This window comes from Corvus cornix, chromosome 5 (genome assembly GCF_000738735.6).
Source record: "Corvus cornix cornix isolate S_Up_H32 chromosome 5, ASM73873v5, whole genome shotgun sequence".
NCBI lineage: Eukaryota > Metazoa > Chordata > Aves > Passeriformes > Corvidae > Corvus > Corvus cornix.
The window spans coordinates 22,101,048-22,120,425 of NC_046335.1; the positions used below are offsets into that span (position 1 = coordinate 22,101,048).

At 49.8% G+C, this 19,378-nt stretch overlaps 1 protein-coding gene across 4 annotated transcripts in view; it reads right to left on the reverse strand.

Moving 5' to 3' along the window:
- TMEM63C (transmembrane protein 63C) overlaps positions 1-19,378 on the reverse strand; it is a 34,141-nt gene that overhangs the window by 13,944 nt on the left and 819 nt on the right. For 3 of the 4 annotated variants that reach the window (XM_039553248.1, XM_039553249.1, XM_039553250.1), the window contains exons 2-4: positions 1,033-1,147; positions 543-763; positions 139-218 (exon numbers count right to left, since the gene is read on the reverse strand). In XM_039553248.1, coding sequence (XP_039409182.1) covers positions 139-218; positions 543-740 — 278 coding nt within the window. In that variant the 5' untranslated portion in view covers positions 741-763; positions 1,033-1,147. Of the gene's footprint in view, positions 1-138; positions 219-542; positions 764-1,032; positions 1,148-13,783; positions 13,857-14,445; positions 14,593-19,378 lie in introns of those variants that run through there. The other variant, XM_010393211.4, reaches the window with a different exon arrangement.

Consider the following 19,378-nt stretch of genomic DNA (forward strand, 5'->3'; position numbering starts at 1 on the left):
CAGGCCATTGCCAGTGGGAAGAACGGATAGCAACACCTGCTGAACTTCTCTGTGTGTCACCCCACAGTGTTGGCCTTCCTTCCAGCCCTCTTGAAGAGAATGGAGCCATCACCTGCAGCAGCTTTGCATCCTCCTCACCTATCATTGTCCATCAGCAGTGCCAGGCGTCCGTAGTCCCAAGCTGCTTTCCGAAGACATGAGAAGACTAGAAGGAGAAGCTGGAAGAAGAAGAAAGAGGAGTATTTTGCTGCAAGGTCTCACCCCATGGGATCTTCTCATATCCCTCCTTTCTGCTTTCTCACTCATGAGCCCAAGCTCATGCAAAACTCTTGCTCCAAACTGTTCCTGCTCCGCAATCTCACCACTGCTGCCCAAGTGTCCTTGGCTGCCCACCATGATGAGAGCAAAGCCCTTGGACTTCTGTACTCATCCCTGTTCCCCAGTCAGCCAGGTGCACCAGTGCACAGGCTGCACTTGCGTGTGGCTGTCAGTGCATGTGGGGGCTGCAGAACCCTTAGAAATGGCACCCTCCTGGCCCTCACCAGCCAGAGGGTGAAGTTGATGGCGAGCACGGTGGGCACACCACCAAATGGCAGCCCCTCCAGGACGGTGCTGCGGGAGCGGGCGCTGAAGCACTGCTCCTCCGTGCTGTTCACTGGAGCATCCAGGAAGATGAGCACATCCAGCGAGGTGAGGCCGGCACCATCAGGTGCTGGCTCCATCGAGTATGTGCTCTCCATCAGTGCCGGCGTGGGGTCTCACCCTGCAACACAGAGGCAGGGGTGTGGATGGAGAAGCCATTGCTTGAAAAGAGGCCATGGCTCTTCCAGGTCTCTTCCATCAAGGTCTGAGGAGCTCACTAAGGGTAGGGAGGGGAGAGGACTGGCTGGTGACCTCAGAGCTTCCCCAGTCCCAGTCTCTCTCAGGGAGAGGTTGTTGGACACAGAGGCGTTGCTGAAGAAATCTCACAGCTACTTCCTGCCCTTTCCCCACCCCATTAAACCCCACGCTATTTGGTTGTCTCTGTCATACCTGAGACAGGTCTCTCACCACCTCTGCTCCTCAGTCCTGGAAGCTGGGTTGAGCCATGGCCACTCTGATGTGCTCAGCAGGCAGGAATGAGAAGCTGAAGCATTTGTTTGAATTTCTGAAAAAAACAGCAATGATGATATTGACAACTGGGCTGCTGGGGCTGCACTCGCTTCTCTCCCCACAGCCAGATATCTACTGCCTATGGAATATCCCTAAGCCTGATGTCTTCCTCCAGCATCAAGATCTGTGTGACTCAGGAGTTAGAGGACTTCCCTTTCATCGTTCCACCTGCTTTCCAATTGCTTTCCAAGATATCTTGATCTCTTCAGAAGAGTCAGCTTCTCAAAACCCTAAATGCCAGGCTTCCCACCACCTTCCCCAGGAGCTGATACCATAGGTTACAGTCCCCACTGGCAGGAGACACTTAAAGGCCATTAATGGCCAAGATTGCGGCTTGTTTCCATAACCTTTCCTACCACCATGCTTTAGATAGGAGTGGATCCTCTCCAAGCCTGCAGTGCCTGGGGCACCTGGGAATTACCACTCTACAGCATGGTTTTTACTCATGGGGATGCCACAGGACAGTGCCAAACAGCTGCTGCACTCACCATACAAAGATGAGGAGAGGGAACCAGCACAGCAAACACTAACTAATATGGGGTGGGAACAAGTGGGCCAGAGTCTCTTGTCCTCATGTACCTGTCCTGCCTCTGAGCCTTGGAGTCACCCTCAACACCTTTAGCCAGCTGCTTCTGGTGCCTGGAGAGCTGCATGGCCTTCAGAGAACAGCTATGTCTGTGGTGAGACCACAGTCTTTGGAGGCCTTGAGCAGCCAAATATAATTTTGAAGCTGGCCTGGCCATGAGCAAGGACCTTTATCAGATGACCTCCAAGGGGGCCCTTCCAACCACATTTATTCTATATCTCTATTCTTAGGAACTTGTGCTCCTGACAAGAACATTTTCAGGCCTGCCTGAAGTTTATAAGACATGATGGGCACAGTATATTGTGGTCAGTATATTGTGACCAGTGCAAAGGCTAGGTGAAAACTCAAGAGTGGTTTATAACATGTACTCCTGTGAGCTTTGCATCCAAGCCACTGGGCATTCATTCTTCTCCTTGCTTTTTATCTACATTCCAGCCACAACTGAGACCCTGCTATGGCCCCTGCAGTCACCCAGCACCAGGTGATCCCTGCTGGAGGACACTCAAAGCCCACATGAACAGGACGGAGGAAGAGAAGCAGGACCCATGGTTTAATTAAGCAGTGGAGGAGAATGCAAACAAAGACAGATGGGACCTCCAGGGATGTGGAGATGCAAAGTGTTTATGGCTGTTTTTGCCACCAAGAACAAACAGGATCACCTCTTCTTCAACACCAAAGGAAACCTAATTGAGAGGTCCTTGGGGAGCACAGAGACATCACACAGAAAATGACTTGGCTTAGAAAGAGGATATTCCTAAGCTCTACACAGATTTGCTTTTGTTAGGAAACATTTACTTGTTCTATGTCAGTGTGACAGATGGGGGACTACAGCAGCACCTAATTTTATATGCATGGCTGTGGCCTCAGCCTCTCTCTCTTAGAGCTTGCAGTTTGCTGCTTGAGGAGTCCTGTCCTAAAGTCACGAGGCGCCCAGACACCCCCATCCCACAGCTGACCAGAATGGGCAGGGCAAGAGTGCTGCTGCAGGAGCTGACATACATTACATGCCTGAGAGACTGACTCTCTTTGACCTCCTCATCCAGGGAAAGAATAAGCTGAAGAGGAGGGAGGTTTTCAAACACAAGAGTTGACAAAAAAAAAAAAAAAAGAAAAACAAAGGAAAAAAAAGAAAAAAATATCTGACAGCCTGGACACTGAGGATTCCCAAGGGATTCTCAACTCAGGCTCTCCAGAGTGTTGAAGAATTTAAGAACTACTCTTGGTGCCTGCAGTTTTCAAATTAAATACACAAAAAAAGATGGTGACTTGCTATTTTCATTTCTGAAGCATAAATTCCATCCCAAAGAAAAATCTTCACTGGAAGCCCAGGAGTGGCTCGGATGATTGGACCAAGGCTATGAGCCCAGAAGAGCCTGAGCCTCACCCCACTGCAGTATTAGGCTGGCATCTGACTACCTGCATAGATGCCTTGAAGGGATGTCAGAAGCTGCTGAGCTACAGGCCCCAGGACATGCAGACACATGGCAGTCCCTCTTCCTGTGCACATGGTGCAACGTCAGCTGAGCCATGGGCTTCCGTGTCTGCTACAGACCTGCCCATGCTGCATCTTCAGTTCTCCTTGGAGGTTCCTATCCATATACACTTCCATCTGTCCAGTCTGTGGTGTCTGGAGACATCACTGCCCAAGCTAGGATGGCTGAACATTAGTGAGACTCTCAAAAGAACTGCCAGGTCACTTGAGATATGCTGATACTTCTCCAAAGGGCATCCCAGTAGACTTGGGGCTGATACTTGCACCTGGGTGTGGAGTGATGGATGGGCTGGCAAAGCATCCCTGTAGTGCCCTCAGTCACAGCCTGCCTCCCAGCCATGGCTGGGAGTCCTGTACTTCAAGGGCCAGCATGGTCCCACCAGGATAATGACCCCTGAAAAGGGACCTCCAGAAGAGACCTGTAAGAAGTGAGGGGGCTACTCTGGCAAGCAGCAGCTGTTTGCCCTGGCTTGCCTGCCTCCTGCTTGCCATCAGGCAACCACCCGGGGCCACTAGGACCTCTAGCCGGGGTCTGCTTTTTGCTATGGAAATGCTCTCAATCTGTTCCCCACCATGTGCATGTCTCCCTCTCTCCCCTCCTCCTGTAAGCAGCAGAGCTATTGCCATCTGGCATTTTCAGCTGCTAAATAATTCACTGCCTTTTTGTTAACAAGGAGAGTGTGTCTCTGACCGAGGGAGCTGTTAGACCATCAGCAAATAAACAAGGAGACTCTTAGCAACCTCCAAGTCCCTTCTCAGTCACCACCACTCCACTACCCAGCAGTAAGATCCTGCAGCTTGTTTCTAGGCACCGGCTTCACGCTCGTAGGAGGAACATCCTGTTGGAGGATGGCAGGGTGAGAGGGATTTTCACAGGGATCTGCACAAGTTGTGTTTCTCTATCAAGTGCTTGTTGCTATCCCCTTCTCTCCCGTATCAGATATTTTGCTCCTGGTGGCCAAAAGCAACGGGTTCCTCCTGGAGATGGTGCTAATATCTCCTGCTCCCAGCTCTCCTGCCCAGAAACCTCCCAAAAGCAAGCCTTCACCCTTTCAGCCCATTTCTCTCCACACAGCACTGCTGATACAATGCCGGACTGCACAGAGAAATTTCAGAGTAGAAGATACTTGAAGACCCAGTCCAACTCTGTCCTCTCTCTCTTAAGCACCTCCAACTCCAAAGGAGTCCAAAGGAGCTGTGATATCATGCTCAGGCCTGTAAACACAGCCTTTGCAGCGTATCACAGCTCCTCTGAACCTGATCTCAAGCCACTTTCCTGCCTTTTCGCTGGTCCTTTCATTGCCAGATAGCCACAGAAACTCACCTCCAAATACCCAAATCACTACTTTTCTAGGCCATTTGTTCCAGCTAGTCTCACCTTTTATGGTGCTGCTCTCAGAAAAGCTTATGCAAATTATATAGCTGCAGTGGTACCATTAAAATAACTAATGGGAGCAACCAGCTAAAAGTAAGTCATGTATATGTTCTAGCAACAGCATGCAGCAGAAGCAGTGGAGGAGATTTCTGCTCATGTGCGCCAAGAACAGCTTAAATGCAGACCTCTAGAACATGTTCAAACTCCCTCTGGTTGGAGAGGCAAGTTTTTTGGCATACAGAATGAGAAATCACAGGGACACTGTAGGTCACACTTAAAGTCATTGTTGAAATGCCCAAGCTAAATTTTCACATCATACAAATGAGAAAATTCAGAATTTTGCAATACTCAGCTGATGGCACTCTGCAGTAGTATCTGAAAGGTTCAACAAAACCCACAGCATCACCAACCCAATTCCTGTTCCCAGCTATGCCACTGCCATTGTGCTTTTCCCAATCTTTAGGGGCCAAAGGAACAAATACTGTTGTGAATAACAGAGCTGGATGGGTACCTTCACCTCCAGAAGGTGTCAGGACAGCTACCCATCAGCTGTGTATGAGGCAGGGCCTCTAGATGCCAGCCACAGGCAGATGTTCCTCAGAGCAGCCACTGTCCAGAGAACTGACAGCAATGCACTAGTCAAGAAACACAAGGGTGGACAGGGCTGCAGGTGGGAAAATGAAGCAATAACATAAAGGCAGAAATTTCAATATATGGTCTATCCATCATAGGTCTTACTTAGAGGAAAGATACTAAAATAGGGTTAGAAAAAAGTCAGAAAACATGTAGGGCAATTCTTTCTCCTCTTTGTGGCCTGTGAATGGACAGTGAATGCATGAGATTTTCCATTGAAACTGATTTGCTGGATAATTTCTATGAAGCATTTTCAGTGCATGTAAGGTTTGCCTTGAATATTCACTGCCCTCTGTTTTGTTGATACATCAGCATATGTTTCTTCTCTCCGGTTGGGTGGGCACTAATCCAGAGAATCAGATTTCCAATTAAAGATAAGGCATGTCTTTTATGCGAATGCAATTTTTCATAATTTCTCTTTCCCTTGAAGCATCCTGCCAGCAAACTCATTTGCTAGGGGATTCACGGACAGCTGGAGTAGCAAAACATCAAAACAGTCTTGGGAGCATTGAGATGACTAAGCTGGGTTTCCCAGCATGCCTACATTCATCCAGCCTTAGCATCCCACTCTGGCACAGGTGGGATTACTGACTTTGGCTGGCTAGAGGGCAACCAGGGCATGGGGCTGCTGATGGAGCAGTCTGTGGCCACACAGAACAGCCAGGCTGAGGACCTAGAGTTAGAAAACAAGCATCTATGCTACTTGACTGCTTCAACATCCTTCTTCCATCACAAAGTCATGGCCAGGCTGTGGAAGGGAAAAACAAGGATGCTGTAACAGGGAGATCAGGTTCATGCCCTGGTGGTGTGCACAGGACCAGGCAGGCAGGCAAACCTCCAGCATCCCACCCTGCAGGACTGCAGTGACTGACTTTGCAGGACTGCAGTGACAGGGAGGGAAGGAAACCTGAGCCACTGCCACTTACTCAGCAGGGCTAACCAAGTACCTCAGGATGGGAAAAGGCTCAGCAGCAGCCTGCACTGAGCTCAACACACCCCCCGGCAGTTTTGGCACCACAGGGCATGGTGACCTCTCCATTCCTGTAACTTGGTGCGTGGGAGAACAGGCACACCATGGGCCACATCTATCCCCAAGGGGTATGAGTACAGAGGGGATGGGACCACAGACACAGCCCTCCAAAACCCCACAGAGGTCCAAGGCACTCCTCCCTGGCTCTCCCTTCAACCTTCCCTCTTAAGATTAACGGCCTCCAGGTCCAAAAAGCAAAGAGAGATTCTGGCTGCTCATGGTCGGTGAGGTGAGCACCTGTGGGGCAGCAGCATCCCTGGGCAGGGCTCATTGACACCGGTGTGAATGCTGTGCCCAGACCCTGTCAGGGTGCGAGACAGACAACCCACCAGCAGAAGACCCCATCCTATCACCAGCAGGATATGGGACATGCACCAGCCTGTTCTGTTAGCCTCTTGCAAATCAGATGCATCTTTCAAACAAGGAGGACCATACCACAAGCAGCAACATGTCTTGTGGGCTATGGAGGATGGCATTAGTAAGGGTTGGAGGCAAAGGACCACTCTGCAGCAACAGATGACTCCTAACAGGTACAAAACACCTGCTCAAATACTACTTTTGTCATTGCCAATGAAGATATGATCACTCGGAGAGGTCAGAAGGACTCATATTTCATTGATTCTACTCCATTTCACACCCACACCCACCACTTAATGAGAAAACAAATGTGAGTGCATGACTGCGTAACATAAACCTGCTTAAAAGTGGATAAACTTCATCTTCCCTACCAGTAAGCTCTGGCACTGCTCTCTCGCTGAGGAGTACGAAGCCAGGCTCACTGCCAGCCAGGGCAGGGAGGCTGGGGAAAGAGCCAACCCATGAGCCCACCCAGGCATGCAAACCCCACAGTGAGGTCCTTCCCCTCAGCGGTGAGTTTGCCTTTGGCACTGCTGCTCCTCCCCCAGTGCTTCATCATTCCCAACCTGCCCTGCCACACTGTTCGTCTAAATAATGTAACCCACTAGGAGGCTGAGACTGACCCCGTTTTGGGGAGCTAAGCAAGTTTTTCTGCACTTAGGATTGGCAGGTTGCCACTACCTTCAGGAAACCCTGTGCAGGGTCATGCTGCCCCAGGGACTCACCTGAAACCAGTACAAACCCCTCCCCTGCTATGTGTTCCTGTGGTGGCTGTCACATCACTCACAGCTCTCTGCCCTCCCCTTCTTCCCCAGAACCACCATGCAGGGTGGGTTTTTGGCACTTGGGCAGACTAAGTTCCATGAAGTTTTTGAACGAGAAGGTATCCCAATCCCCAGCCTCTACTGGGACTCTCTGCAGGACAATGGTTGTGGCCTTCCAAACAGCCACCTGCATAGGCCCCTTCTCCTGCAGGGATGCTGTGGACTGAGCAGGCCAACACTGACTTGCTGCAGTGCTCCTTGGCAGAATAAAGCCAAACCCCAGGCAACCAAGAGCAAACAGTGCTTACAGTGAGACCTACAGCCAGGGAGATTTGTTTGGGCCAGTGTGTGTGGGAGATGCTGTGCACAGAGCAGCTCTTCTCCAGCGCCTCCTCCACACATGTGCGAGCCAGCGGCTGCTGAAGCCAGCGCACTGAGATTGGGAAGGAAGAATCGGAGCGGAATTTATTTATTCCACCCCCAGCCATTTTTGCCACATTTGACTAAGCTGCCAGTGCAGGTTGGCTCTAACCCGTATTTGGTTTGCATTTCACTCTCCTGCTGTGCACACAGCCCGCCACAGAACATTTTGTGTGTGCAATGCACCAAGCAAACATGAGCTAATGGGGCTGCAAGCTCCCCAGAGCATCATGCACCCTTGTCCTCTGATAAAACTTAAATCAACATTCTTCAGCACAAAGGATTACCTGGACCAGACGCAGCCCACACAGAGAGCAGGGCACTGCTGGGCTGCTGGTAGGTGATGGCTGGGAGCAGGGAGATGGGAAAGGGGCCTTATAATAAAGATGGGAACAGACTTTTCAATACACCTCGTAGCGACAGGGTTTCAAACTAAAAGAGGATAGATTCAGACTAGATATAAGAAAGAAATTTTCTAAGTTGAGGATGGTGAAACACTGGCACAAGTTGCCCACATAGGCGGCAGATGCCCCATCCCTGGAAACATTCAAGGTCAGGTTGGACAGTGCTGTGGGCAACCTGGTCAGGTTGAAGATGTTCATGCTTACTGCATGAACATAGGCATTGGACTAGAAGACATTTAAAAGTCCTTTTCAACCCAAACTTTTGTATGATACTATGACAAAGCCAGGGTTGACTTCAGGGAATGGGGAGCTCACACATGGGAAAGGGAAAGGGTATCACGCTGGGGTTCTCAGTTAACCTATACACATGCATACACACGTCCATTCAGAAAAGCAGTATTTCAGGAAAACAGTAAAGAGACATCGTGGTACCACCAGATTCCTGCTCCAAGCTGGGCTGATGCATGCTGTTCACAGTCCCAGAGGAACCCCTGCACTTGCAATTAATTAATGATGATACATGCAGATGAGAACAACTCCCAGCCCCTGCTGCCTGTGTGACTGAGGTACATGGCAGCAGTTGGCCCTAGGGAAGGGCTTGAACTTCCCTGCAAAGGGTATCTCCAGGTTCCTTATCAGCTGCCAGCTCCAAGCCAGCTCCAGCATGTGCCCCCATGCACAGCCTACTTTACAGAGGCAGCTCCCATTTGGCATTGAAGAGCGAGGAAGGCACATCTCAGCAAGGCTGCAATAGTGGTGGGATGTCAGGCAGTTACAAGCAGATTTGTTCCTCTGCCACCCAGGTTACAGTGCTCACAGAGAGGAGGATTTTAAGGCCTTTGTGAAGGAAAAGTGCCACCTCCACTGGGAAAAACACTCCCTTGTGGAAACCTGTACAGAAACCAGGAGTAGCTGTGCCTTGGTCAGGGCCCAGACTGAAGCTGTCACCACAAGTCACAGGCATCTTTCACAATGCCACAAGATGCCAGGTGCATTTTGGTTCCTGGAGATAGGGAACAAGACAGGATGGAAATAGGGAAAAGGCAGCTCTTTCCTCCCCAAGTTCCTTCCACTGTTTGGGGAGTAGGGAGCTGTGGGAGGTAGAAAGGAAGAGTGGGACATTTATCTGATGCCTTTTATAAAGCCACTTGCTGCAGAGACTGCCAGCCATGGGAGCAGCCAGCATGGCTGGGGCCATCACCTGAGGGAACTCCACCCGAGGGCAGAGGGAAGGAGACTGGCAAGGAGTTGGGTTGTGCATGAGAAGGATGCAGACTGGGAAGCCCAATATTGCAGTGGCTGGGCCAGGCAATACTGGTGGCTTTGCACCCCGCTGTCCTGCCTGGCCAGGACAGCATGACACACCTGGGGATGGCAGGGACCTCACTGTTGAGTTGGTGAAGAAAGCAGGCACATTTCAAGCCCTTGTGCAGCTGCTCTCAGCTGCTGAGCTCCAGCCAGCCCGCCTCACGGCTGATGCCCATCAGCCTGCTGCACAATGTGTAGGGAGCCCACCTCGGTGGGCACCGAGGGCCTGGCACTTGTGCTGCTGGGCACAGCTCTGCTCCATTCCAGCCTGCTGCTGCCTGACAGGAAGCTGGGAGCACCCTCCCACCAAGCACCCTCATCCCACAGCTTCCTAGGGGCCACTGGGCAGTGTTACGGTTATCCTGTTGATCCCCTTCGCCTGGGTTCAGACATGGTCCTCCACACTGTTCTGGGGTATGCCTTGGTGCCTGGCTGCCACCAGCCTCTCCACCCTTCACTTCTCCCCATCTTCAAGCAGTCACAACATCCTCCACAGCTGACTCTGCTGCAGAAGCAAAGAAACACTCCTGCCCTGCCCAGCTCCCCTCTCTGCAAGCACAGAAACTTCTTCCTGAGAGCAGTGGATTACAACACTACATACACATACATACACACACACACAAAATATGATTTTAGTGCATGTAAAATCTAGAGCAGAGCCAGAACATTTCTATTGCCTGTGGTTGGTGCCAAGGGCAGAGTGAGGTTTGCGCTGCAGCAGGAGCCCATGAGCACAACCGCTCACCAATCCTGGCCTTGACAAGGCTTTCCTCCCACCTCTGCCCAGCTTCTGAGCAGATTTGGGTAACACCATATGACTGGGATGAATCACACTGCCCTGGGAGCACGGGAGCTGGCAGCTCAGTGAAGGCTCTGGCACTAGTGGGTTGCACAAGTGGGGATGGCCCCAGCAGTCACTGTTCAGTCACATCCAGCCATGCTAGTTACATCCAGCAGTGCCAGAGGGATTAGCACTCTGCACACCGGTTTGAGTCAATAGTGCATCAAAGGGAAGGGAAAGCTTTTGATGGTGCACACCATGCAGGGCAATCTTGGCAATGCTATTCACCAGGGAAGTGGAGGGAGCAGGTAGTCACTCTCCCCCGGTCGCTGAGGCACACATCCAGTTGTCTCTGCAGCCCACACAGCTTTTGGGGGGGATGAGAGGAAAGCTGCTGCTTCATCCAGGAAGGAAGATAGCTCTCCCAGGCACATGTGGAGTTGCAGACAAGTGGCTCTGCAAAGCATGACTGTTTCGACCTCCTTCTAGTGAGACAGGTGCACATGTACGGTGACAAGACTTGTCCCCATCGTTTGCATCATCCCCAGGAATTCCCCTGCCCACAACACCTGAGCACAGCTACAGCCATGTACCTGCTGCAGGGCACAGGAGAGCCAAGCAGAGCAGAGCAGGCAGCCCATCACACCCACCAGCCTGCTCTCATCTCCTCCATGGTAAGGATCTGGAGCACCAGAGATAAGAAGGAAATCATAGGACTTTCGGGACAAGAAGTGGGGTTCATGATCCCCCCAATACACACCTATCACAGGCGGGTGGCCCAGCACAGGGGATGAATGGGACACAGATGGTCAGCAAACAGACTCTTGTGCCAGTGCTGCAGGCTGGCACTGCCTGCACCCACTGCGCTGCTGTCCTGCCCTGCTCTGGCTATACCCACTAGCCAGCAGCTGCCCACACCAGCGCAAGGGGTGTTGGGAGTGATGGATGCGATGGAGAAAAACACAAGAAATGTTTTTCTTCCCTTTAGGCAGAGAAGGAAGTGTCACATCTGGACATGTACAGCAGCCAGGCTGGGAAAGGGACAAGGCATTGGGAGAAGAGAAGCCGTGGGCTGGGAGGCACAGCATCGCCCAGAGGATGTGAGACAGATGGCAGATTTGGCAGTGGGGTGGTCACAGAGCGACCTGCAAACTTTTTCTGCTGCAAGAGCACACAACACAACACTGCACAGAGGCTGCCAGCCCAGCCTGGCATGTTTGCTGGGGGGTTGCATCCTTTCAAACATGCTGCATCCAAAAGGCAGCATCAGAGATGCTTCATGCGCAATTCAGCCTTGGAAAAAGGCTGTCTAGGATCAGGGAGAAAATCAGAGGGAAGGCAGAGAGATTGTCCCTGGCTTCTCTTCACAAGCCTACCTTCCCTACATAAAGGGCCACACAGCCAGGCTGGTGCTCAGGGAAGGGCTGGCAGCCCCTGAGCTGATTTGCCCACTCCGCCAGCAGCACAGGGTCCCCAGGCAGCCACCCCCTGTGCTCCACATAAACACTGCTCACATGGAACAGGTAAGAATGGGAAATTAAACATGAGGCACTGCAGGAGATGGCTGCAAAAGGAACCTCCCCAAGTTCATGACTCCTCGTTCTTCCAGGGTGGTTTGGGCATAGTAGAGCCAGCACTAGGAATATAGCTGGCTGAAGAGATTTGGGGACCCAGTGTCAGCAGGATGGTATATCTCTCTCTGATCCTCCTACCTGGCAGTGATCAGTGTCGCAGCAAGAACCACTGCAAGCATCTCCACAGCCCAGCAGCTATTGAGGCCCTGCCACAATTAGCAGGAATCAGACAGGCTCTATGTCCATTTTGGAAGAGATGTTTGGGGATGCGGCATTGATATGGAGTTGTTTGGGGAGTGGCTGGGTATCCTTGCCGAGTCCCAGACAAGGCTCCTGCTTTATCCCTGGCTTTGGATAGGCTGTTCTCCCTGCCTGCATCCCCACCCAGCATATCCCAACTTGCCACCGTGTACTGTGGCTCTGCACTGAGCACCCCAAGAACCTGATCCCATATTTGACCTCTGCAGCACGAGCAAGGCATTTAGTAAATGAGTGAGGGTCTTCACCTCCTCATCCACTATCTGACTGATGTAAGGGGCAGTTTGGTGCTCACTGTGCAGCACAGCTGCCGTCCCTGCTCTGAGAAGCATCTCTCCACCTGGAAACACTGCCAGCCAGTTTGGGAAAATGCAAGGTACGAATGCATGAGACGTCAGCACAGCTGCCACCTCCCAGACTGACTCCCTGGGGCAACCAGCACTGCCAGTAAAGCATGGACACATCCCGCAGCGAAATACCCCTCAGCTTCACTATTGCCAGTAGCACACCTGCACTCACTAGAGACAAAAATCTGTGCAACCACAGATACTATGGAGGTTCTGGCTCATCCCACCATCCTTGTACCAACCACAGCCCTGGGAGGGTGAGCAGAGCTCTGAACAGGCAGCCCAGAGCGGTGGGCATCAACATTTAAGTCGAATTCCCATTCATGAAGCTGAATTCCCACTGTTGCTTCTTCCCTGGGGATACACTGATACCTGCAGGACACACACAGAGCCTCCAAACTCTGCCCAGCTGCTTTCCATGCTTCTCCTGGCAGCACAGCTGTGTCATGGGGCACATGAATGTCATGCTGGAGGGAGGGGACCAAGCAGTAACAAAAGCCAGGTGTGAAGAGCCACAGGAGGACACTGGAAAGGCTCCTCCTAATGCTCACCATGTCATGGAGAAACCCAGTGCTAAATGAGCTGCAGGACCAGACTGAACCCGAGAGCTCCAACAGTGCTGCTGCTGCTGTGCAGAGCACCAGGCTGGCCACGCACAGGGCATGGCCACAAAACCCAGCTCCCCAGCTTAGCTCTGCTCAGTCAGGGGGAGAGATACCTGCTGACGCAAACACTCTCCCTGCTTTCTACCTCTCAAACAAGGTGAGCTGTGAGGAACCGAGAGCTTTCCCCAGCGTGTTCAGGGAGCACACAACCAGCCTGCAGCACTGAGAGCAGGCCTGGAGCCGAGGGTCGGCAGGGTCCCATCAAATGCCTGTGCAGCTCTTCTCCTGCCCCAGGGGATGGGGAGGACACAGCACTGGCATGGAGGGCTCCCGTGGGCACCTGGGGAGTTAAATGGATACCCTGAGTATTGCTCAAAGCTTGGACTTTTTAAGGCTACACATATAACAGAAATTTATGCTGCCTCCAGGATATTTTCCACAAAACAAAACCAAAAATAAACAACCCCAAAACAACAACAACAAAACAACAAAAAAAACCAAAACAAAACCCCCAAAAATCTCCTCAAAACCCCCCAAAACCAAAATAACCCTCCAAAGCCCCCAAAAAACAAAAAAACAAGGCCCAAAGAAATACGGAGTGAAATCTCTTCTCTGCTGAAACAAACTGCAACATGCCTTTTAAGAGGGCTGGAATTCACCTTCTCATTATGGAGGGAAAGAAACCTCCGAAGTTTACCTCTGTGCAGGGACTGACCAAATAAGCAGCTGGTCCTTCAGATGTAGCTGCCGGGATGAAGGAATCCTGAAACCTGGAGCACACACAAAGCTATAGTCATCACAGTGTATGTATGTACCCAAGACAAGACTTAGGGCATGGTCATAGTTTCTCTAAGTTCAGTTACTAAAATTTTCCACAGCTAGCTTTTTCCAGCCCAATGTGTAGGATATCAGAGGACTGTATTTGCAAAGACATCAATCCTCTGACTCCTGAAATGACTGAACAAAACATGAAAGTCTTTAAAATGCACAATTCTCAGGAGGTTACACAGCCACTACCACAATTATTTCCTTTGTTTAGCCTTTCTTTGTTTTTAAAGAAGGAAAAATTTGATGAAACTTCATGAAAGAAAACATAAGAAATTAAAAACTTGGGTAAAAGAAAATTAAGCTTGATGAAAACCTCCCAACAGAAAAATCAAATGAAACTGCTTGATGAGAAGATTAGCAGCAGTAATATGAAAGGAAAAAGCAATAAAGAGGACTTGGAACCAGAACAAATAAAAGAATTATGATTCTTGGAAACATACACCTGACTGAAAAGCAATCAGATTTTGACTGAACTAAAAACTTTTTAAATTAAAGACAGCAAATTTAAAATTAGAAGTTCTTAAAACCTACATGCTAAGACCCCAGATGTCTCTCATCAGTGAAAAGTAAGTCACTGGAAATTCATGCAGTATGTCCTTGCTGCCAGATCCACTCAGTGGTTGAGCACCTGGAGCTAAAGCCTGATGAACTGCAAAAGTGGCTCTGACAGCAGCAACCTTTTTTGAAAGTAGAGGGGAAAAAATGTTTCCATTAACTTAGTACACTGATTAGTTTAGTAAAAGTTCTGAAAAATTACTGCAGGTTAATGCAGGAAAGCCTGGTTCCCTTTCAAAGCCTAATGAAGATGAACTGTGAGAGGATAATCTCTACTAGTTCTGAATTCTTAAATGTCAGAAATAATCAGGTTATATCACTGGCTGTATTTTGTATCTCCTATAATACAATTCTGTTCCTATGATACAGTATTATAGTAATACAATATAGTATAGCAGTATAGCATTGTTAAATTCATTACATATATAAATAATGTCTTCATACATTTTATGCAGTTTTATTTAACCAACTAGAAACCACTTTAAAATGCTCACACTCTGCATTTTCAATTGGACTTCATTTTCCACTGAAATATAGCTGGACCAAATTTATAATAAATAATTAAGTGATATCTAATAAGAAATGCATCACTCACCATTTTTTAATGCAAGAAATATAGACATTGTCTAAAAAACCATATGTTAGCTATAAACTCACTCACTTAGCATAGTGCAGCCTCCTGCTCAGCCCTAAGCCCTACATCATGCTCATCACTGAGAATCAACTTAACTTTAGGAAAAGAGCAGAAGTGTACACGATTAAAAACAGGTACTTAGGTCATGACTTTATGATCATTAATTTAAGTCCTGACTTTAATCCATCCATTCTATTCAGCAGCAGGTCAAGAGCCAAACAAGGCACAGAACAAGTTTACTCTGAAGTCTTTAAAGTTTGGTTCATTTTTCTGTCCTCTTTGCCATTACACTTCCAGGTAGTTGTGCCCTCCCTGAGAAAAGCAGCCCAGAAACACAGTGAACAGGGCACATCCCCAGCCTGGAGCCTGCAAGCCCTGGCAGTCTCCTAGTCTTGTAGAGACCTTCAGAATGCTGCAGACAAAGGGAAGCTAGGCAAACTTCAGCCTGTCGTCATTTCTCTAATGCTGCCTTGGGGATTACCCCACGGTGACTGAATTTGTCAGACAACAGCACAAATAAGCTCAGAAGCATTGAGGCTGAAGGGCCGCCTCCCTTCTCAAAGTAGGGTCAGCTGGAAGAGGTTCCTCAGGACTGTGTCCCAGAAGGTTTTGAATATCTCAAAGTACGAACACTCTGCTCCAAACCACAGCCATGCCAAGAAGACCATCCCAACCAAATCCTCCAGCCAGGTGTGTCCCAAGCCCCATGTTACTAGAGGCTGTCCCAATGCTGGCTGGGATCCTGGCAGCACAGGTGCCTGTGGTCCATGGCCAGCCACTTCCATGCCTCAAGAGTCAGCCCCAGCTTGCCAGCCCTCACACGATCTCAGCACCTCAGCCTGGTGGGGAAGTGTCACCTTAGCGTGGGTCACCTTGCTGCATGGGTAGCGCAGCGAGAGGATTCCTCTGGCAGGGCCACCTTGGCTTGGACAATGCAGAAGCCCCAGACCTTGCCTGAGGATACCACAGGCTCACTTCGGGCAACAGCTGGGAGCCACTCCCCAGCTACATTTCCAGAACTGTTGTTTGCCCTAACTCCTGCACCCCTAGCTCCTCTGAATTTTGGTCTTCCCTTGACCATTCAACACAGCACATTAAGGGGCTCATTGTCTCAATCTCCATCACCTCCTGCCCCAGCTGTCTCCTACCACCAATTCCCAGCTAATAATAAAGTGTTCTTCAGTGAAGCAGGGCCAGAGCCCTTTCCTATCTCTATTAGAGGAACTCAAAATTACATGATGACACATTTTTCCACCTCTCACAAGCTGCCTTTTAGCACTTGGGGGTGCAGCAGAGCCTGTCTTGTTCAGATCCTGCCTTCCTCTCTGTTCACCCACAAATCTGTGGATGACAAGACACAAGACTTTGGTGCTGGGGAGAGGGGAATCAGGTCACCCAAAGTTTTCACGTGCTCCCACTGAACAGGAGCACCGAATCTCTCTGCTCTGGTACTCCATTTTAAACACATCTTTATTTAAGATCAAACTATGACTGCAAGAAGCCCCTCCTTGGTGAAAATGGTAACCCCAGCTTCTCATGGAGACTCTGCTTGGAACTACACAACTGATTCCAGTGTTGAAATGCTTCTATACAGTGGTATTCATTCTCATCAGAGGCTGGACAACATTATGGTAATTTCAATTAGGAAGCCAATTTCTCAGGCAAAGAGGTTTTCTCTGCAGCCCTCAGCATGGCTGCAGTTCTTAAGCCAACACAGCCATCAACCAAGAGAGGGCCATACCAGCTAGGACAGGTAAAGCAGGACAACACTGGGGCTAAGGTAACCATCAAGACAAGTCATAAAAAGCAAACCTGGTGAGGAGGTGTGAGATCAAGCGACAGCTGAACTGCCTGGGAGGTGAGGATGACACAGGGACCACCGCAGCAGGCTGGGAGAGGCAAGCCCATGGCCCCCTCCAAGCTACTCGGCAGAGAGGCCCAGGGGGACCTGCCGTGCCCTTTCTCACCCATTAGCCAGCAACAATAGCGGCCCGGGGGATGGGAAGGGCTGTGCTCCGCTCTCTGTCTGTCCCATTGTTGCTGTAATAGTGTGAGCAAACTGCTGACATTGTCCCCACCTAATAACAATACGTGATCACAGCCTAATTACTAGCCTCAGACACATTTGAAGCAGTAACTTCAAACAAGCTTTCAAAGGATATTTAGGCACCTTCAAGTGCAGGTAGATGCCAAGTGGGATCTTTTAAAGCTCTAAGTCCTCTTGTGTTTGAGTATGATAGCTGGTTAGGGACTGAATGTGTTCAAGCCACAGCCGAAGGAAATTAGGACTGGAGCTGCTTCTCCAGTCCTGAAATAATCTCAAAACAAACTTGCTTTTGCTCTGAGCACAGTGCATCAGCAATGCAATGTTTTCTTCAAACTTAGGGCTAAGTACACAAAATATATTTACAGCAACTAAAGTAAGAAACACAGGAGTGACAACAGTAGAAGGCTTTGGTGTTTGTAGGACTCGTGGAGGAGCCAGCACTTGCACAGCACACTGATGTTTGCCTAGGAGATTAGGTGATTGATTAGTTTAATATCAATTCAATTCACTTGTGGGTGTTAGAAACGTTTCTCCCTCTTCTTGCTGCTTTTGGAAAGTCCTTGAAGTCTCTTAAGATGAGACTATTTCCTGCAAGAAATATTTTAAAGCAGAAACACTCATCCTTTTACAATTCTGCAGATGCAGGCTCTGAAGCTGTGCTGAAATCTGCCTTATGTTCCCGTGGGCCAGAAGTCTCTGCATGGAAGGAAAACAGTATTTACCTGCGAGGGCCTACGCACACCCCTGATCAGCACCCCCAGCAAGCACCGCTATTTCTGTCCTTCACAGGACCACCCTATGCTTACCATTGTCAGCAGCCACCAAACCAGAGATGAAATAGTTAACCTCAGGGAAAGCTTTGAAGAGGAGAGTAGTTACAAAACGATTCAAACGTTATCTTAAAAAAAAAAAAAAAAGAAGACCTGAAAGGCATTGGAATGGAGTTTCAGGAGCCAGGATGGAGCCATGGGAAGAAGGCAGAGGTTTCAGCTCACAGGGTAGCCAGAAAAGCCCATATGTGCTATGGAGTCAGAGGCCGCAGGGGTGCTGGTGGCCTCCCTGTTTTTATTTATTACTTATTTGTTTGCCAGTGGCTGTTTGCCAGGATACTTTAGACAAATCCTTCCTGAAGGAGCTGCTTCTGCTTCCCTCTCCATCTGTTGCCCAGCCTTGACCACCACTTTGCAGGGCAGCAGGGAAGGCAGCGAGGCCAAGGCTCTGGTCTGGTACCAGAATCACTCTTTCTGCTTCCTATTTTTTCCACTTTCTCCCCTCTCCCCGCTGAACAAATACTGCAAACCACTACAACAGCACCTTTTCTCCCAAATGGCATATTTTGTTGTCTCTCTTCTGCTCAGACAGGCAGCCTGACTGGTTATACAGAACTGTAAATCTCCAACATGGGGCAAAGTGCTTTCTCATACCTTGTTTCCCTACCCAGTTTTCCCTCCACACCCTGCTTTCCCCTGAACTCTCTGAAAGGGGAGAAGGCTGGCATGTACATCAGTCCTGGAGATGGTGGCTAAACAGTTAAAAGGAAAAAGATGTTCATGCAGAAACAACATCTGTCAGCCAGACAAAGGTCTCTCTCTCTCTCATTCTCCTGGGTAACCCTCCTGTTCAGGAGGTTTCTGAATAGCAAACCCACTGTGCAGTACTGCTGCTGCTAGTAAGGATGGGGAAGCAAACAAGGGAGAAGGCAGGGCCTTCATCCATGGACAAATCTGGATGAAGTTGTAAACTGAGGGAGAGCAGCTTGGCCAGAGCATTAGATCACCCTGACCTACCAGCCCTCTCAAAATCATCACTATAACGAAACTGGAGGGAGAAATGGGGAGAAGTTCCCCCTCCTCTCCCCTGCCAGCACAAAGCATATCTAACACCGTCAGGTGTAGCTCCCAGAAGGACGATTCTGTGGCCAGGATGACGTGAGGACTGAGCACAAGCCATGACATGACACAGCGGTGGGGTGACATTTTATCTCGCATCACAGGCCAGTGGCGCAGGCCAGTGCATGTGCACTGGGAGATGATACTGAGGGGCTGGGGCTCACTCCCTGCTTCTGCCACCAACTTGTTCCAGCAGCCCAGGGAAGCCCCTGTGCCTTGCTGGGCCTCAGCCGCCCATCAGACAGGCAGACGCAAGCATTACATACAAACACTTTGGTACATGGTCCAAGATGAAGGCGGGCAAACAGTGTCTAAACAGAGCCAAGTAACCCAGAAATC